Below are 4,108 nucleotides of genomic sequence, written 5' to 3'. Positions count from 1 at the left end.
CATTGCTCTCCTGTTCAGACACTAGCCAGTCAGACTAGAAAGAAAAAGGAAAAGAGGACTGATAATAAGGGTACAAAAATATTTAAGGAAACAGTTACCGTCATAGCAGAATCTCACAACTAGAGCTACAAAAACAAATACTGTTATAGCTGATTGTTGACTTTATTCAATGAATAATTAATTAATCTGCTTAAATGGGTCATGCCAATGGACAGTATTTTAAAGAGTGTCGGAAACGGCATAATTATTAATAATAATAATAATAATAATTGTTGTGCAGTCTGCATGATACTAATTGTTTACATTACTGGCTATGTTGGCCTCATACTTCCAGCACAGAACCAAAAGAAGCTAATTTTAGACACCAAACATATCCTGTCTGGGTGAGTAAATTTGGAGGAGGGAGTTTCTTTTTTTTTTTTTTTTTTTTCCCCCTCTGAACTGTTCCTTTAAAAGCTGCACTCCATCATAGCACACGATCAGGGTCCAGACAGAGCCCTGCTGACCTACACTAATGATTTGGTTGATGAGGGGGCAGCTGTATATGGGTCAGGTGCCTGTAGTGCATGTCTGTTAGGGCACATCGCCCAGCAGTGAGTGAAAGGTTCATTCCCTCTTCAGTCTCCATCCGTCCAGCTGGACACCTGACAGTGCTCTGACAGCTCTCTGCTCCACCGCTGACACACATAATCATACTCGCAACCTCTGAGTCAAAGTGTAGCTCCGTCAGCCGCATTGCTCACAGCTCTGCTCCAACAACCATCTGTAGTCATTTCATATTTCACTCGCAATAGGCATATAAAGACTCGCTTTCCATTTTTCACCAGTTTTGTCAGTTTTAGATTAACTTATATGCCTTCTGCAGGAATGAAGTTCAGGATTCTTAATAATGTTGAAGCACCCCTTTTTTCCGTCGCAGTTTTTCAGTATGTGCAACAATATTAAGCACTTATGTATTTATGTCACATCTATTCTAAAAGGGAGCGTGAAAAATAAATAAATTAAATAAATAAATGAACAACCTTGAAAAGGCTGATTGATGGGAAATTTCATGGAAAATGTCAATGCTGTCAGTTGCAGACGTGATTTCCTGGTGTGAACTGTGTGCTGGTTCTCCAAACTTCAGAAAGCTTTAATGTGTGTGAAGCTGATCAGAGCAGTATGGCCGTAGATGCTGCGCACATCATGAGTGGCACATGACTGTGTAGAGATTCTGACGCTTGCACTAAAACTCTCTGCTGTGCATCCATAGTGATGGAGTACCAGGTGCAGATCAACAGTGTCAAGGCCAAGCTGCAGGAGACACGTGCCCGCAAGAAGCAGCAAGAGGATTTGATCATGAAGGTGGAGAATCAGGCTCTAAAGGTGAGAATTACACAAGCAACACTGTGCGTAGTGATACAGACTTTTTTGCACATAAGCACAGAGTTGCAAAGTGGAGAATTTTTTTGTGCAGTGTAACCATTTAAACTAGTTTGAATAAAACTTAAATACCTTAACTGCAGGCGAATCTTGAGCCATCATTTTTCTCTTCAAAGCATAAATATTGCATTTTTGCCATCAGCCTTTTCTGCATAACTCTGAAAAAGCATAAAAATGATCAGCCTTTTCTGCATAACTCAGAAAAAGCATAAAAATTAACTGCTCTGCCAGCTGCTCCTTTGGGAGAACTTGGAGGCTGTGAAACATGATGGGACGTGTGTGGTTTTACAGTGTCATTTTGGTTTTGGCTCTTACGTGGCACCGGCTGACTCAGTCCTCGCCCATCGCAATCAGAAGGGACAGGGAAAGGTCATGCTCATCAAATCGGTCCTTTCACTGCGACTTGTAACAGCAGTCAGACAGAACTGTGTATAAAAGACCTCTGGCACATGCAAATGGCCAACATCACAACCAGGGACCTTCAGATGAATGTCATATCAGTGTCTGCGTTTCCTCTGTAGCCCTCTTCTTTTTCTCTGTATCTGTCAGACTTTGGGTTGCTCCATCTCACCCCATCTCTCTCTCTCTCTCTCTCTCTCTCTCTCTCTCTCTCTCAGAATCGCTTTCAGGCACTGCTGAACGACATTATCCATCAGGAGGAGCGAGAGATGGAGCAGGTACGTTCCCAGAAAGCACAGAACCCCATATATATATATATTTTTTCCCTTCTTTCTTGAGTTGAGCAACTGTATTTTGTGCTCACTCAAACCCTGACCTCTGCCCTATACCAGCCTCTCTGGTGTTTGCTTACGCTTGAACTCATACATGTACCAAAAAAACTAATAATGTTGGAAGTCTCATTAATCACCCTCCACTTAGTTTACAATTACAGTGCCACTGCTAGCCATCAATCACTTCTGATTTCCTGCTCCAACAGCTGGCCTCCCTGCAAGAGCAGCTGGACTCCTTGATTGAGAAATGACCACCAGAGGGCAGTGCAATGTCTGACTAGTTTGGCATTCACTACTAAATGAAGAACAATGCTGGAAGCCAGGGTGCTGGACTCGAAGTCATTTATGTTGATGAAATCTAATGTCAGTCTAGACCTACCTTGTACAGGTCAACCCTTTAATCTTGTTGTGGTGATTAAAAAAAAGACACGTTAACCTTTTTTGCTTTGTGCTTTTGTTTGCTTTTTTAATTTTATTTTAAATAAATCCACTTTTTAAAAAACTGTTGATTTTCTGTAATTTGGGATCAGCCTGATTTACACCAAAAAATTGGTTGGTGGAGCATTAAATCAGATTACTTTTTTTTAAACATTTAAACAAGTTCTTAGTTTGACTTGATTTTCATTTGGGATTTAAAAAAAATATTGGTTGGTCAATAAAAAACTACATATTATCCCAAAATGATATTTAATTAATAAACTGGGTTTAAAATACAGTCCCACTTTTGCTGATCATGCTAGGTAGTGGAACATCTTTAATAGCCTCTGTAGTATAGTATGATCATTTATTAACACACTTCTAATAGCTAAGATGTAATTACCTCTGTGTAACACACATTAATGTATTTAACCATGGTTGTTTCAGAATTATGTATATTATATGGACAAAGGTAATTGGACACCTGATGATCACACCTATATGAGCTTGCTGGGCATCTAATTCCAAAACCATGAGCATTAATAAAAGACTTACCTCTTTTCAGTGTGAAAAGTTTTTACTGCCAGTATTTATGGAGGTTGCATGGCCTGTTACCAATGAGTGTAGCTGAAGACACCTAATTAGGAGTGTTTTTGGATAAGAACAGAATCTGCACACTCGAGAGGACTAATTGTGAACAATTCTGCAGTTTAAAACACCATGAATGTGACTTAAGATTTTTTTTAAAAAGTGTCTTTTTTCAGGAACAAATTTAAGAAAAAAAAATAGATATTGGTGAATGAGGCCTGCTGTTGTACTAAGAAGCACAAATAGTTAAAACTGTCTGAACTTTCCTTCATTGCATCACTAAAGTACTGTGTAGATGTTTAGGTGGGTGTGTTGTGTCAAACTGACCTGGCTTTCTAGTAGAACAGTGCCCAGAGCATCACACCTCCCTCCTGTCTGACAGTGAATCCAGGTGCCATCACTTCCCCAGGTAAAAGTACATCAGTACTTGATTGTATCTATAACTTGCCTCCCATTACACGTTTGATATTACTTAGAGATTATTTTAGTATGATTTTGTTGCATCTTTTAATATTATTTTGTTTTTAATTTTAACAACTTCAAGAGAAATTCCTTGTGCCTCTACTACTTTGCAAATAAAGATTCTAATTCTGAAATGGCTCACGTATATGGCCATCCACAAGATTTAAAAAAAATGGAACACATCAGGCAACTCCAAGGTACAGTTCCTACCCTAATGTGTCCACTGTTGGAGCTTTTGACAGAGGACAGTGGTTTGCTTGGGCACTCTGACAGGTCTGCAGCTATACAGCCCCACATGTAGCAGTGTGTTGTGACACATTCATCCCATATCCGTCATTAAAAGTGTTTTATAGCCTTGCTTCAATGCTTCAACGTGATTTGACCCTTGTCAAATTCGTGCAGGTCTTCAGGTCTGCCCATTTCTCTGGCTACCAGCACGTCAACTATAAGAACTGTCGCTAACCCCGTAATATATCACAGACATGCAT

The 4,108-nt window shown here is 39.7% G+C and overlaps 1 protein-coding gene across 3 annotated transcripts in view; it reads left to right on the top strand.

Annotated features, from left to right (window-relative positions):
- The window catches only part of taf7 (TAF7 RNA polymerase II, TATA box binding protein (TBP)-associated factor), a 10,744-nt gene extending 8,151 nt beyond the window's left edge, over positions 1-2,593 (top strand). For all 3 annotated transcript variants that reach the window (XM_017698439.2, XM_017698440.2, XM_017698441.2), the window contains exons 11-13: positions 1,253-1,365; positions 2,040-2,099; positions 2,360-2,593. In XM_017698439.2, coding sequence (XP_017553928.1) covers positions 1,253-1,365; positions 2,040-2,099; positions 2,360-2,404 — 218 coding nt within the window. In that variant the 3' untranslated portion in view covers positions 2,405-2,593. The remainder of the gene's footprint in view (positions 1-1,252; positions 1,366-2,039; positions 2,100-2,359) is intronic.
- Positions 2,594-4,108: the final 1,515 nt, after the last annotated feature.

This window comes from Pygocentrus nattereri, chromosome 8, assembly GCF_015220715.1.
Source record: "Pygocentrus nattereri isolate fPygNat1 chromosome 8, fPygNat1.pri, whole genome shotgun sequence".
NCBI lineage: Eukaryota > Metazoa > Chordata > Actinopteri > Characiformes > Serrasalmidae > Pygocentrus > Pygocentrus nattereri.
This window is presented reverse-complemented; position numbering and strand designations above follow the sequence as displayed.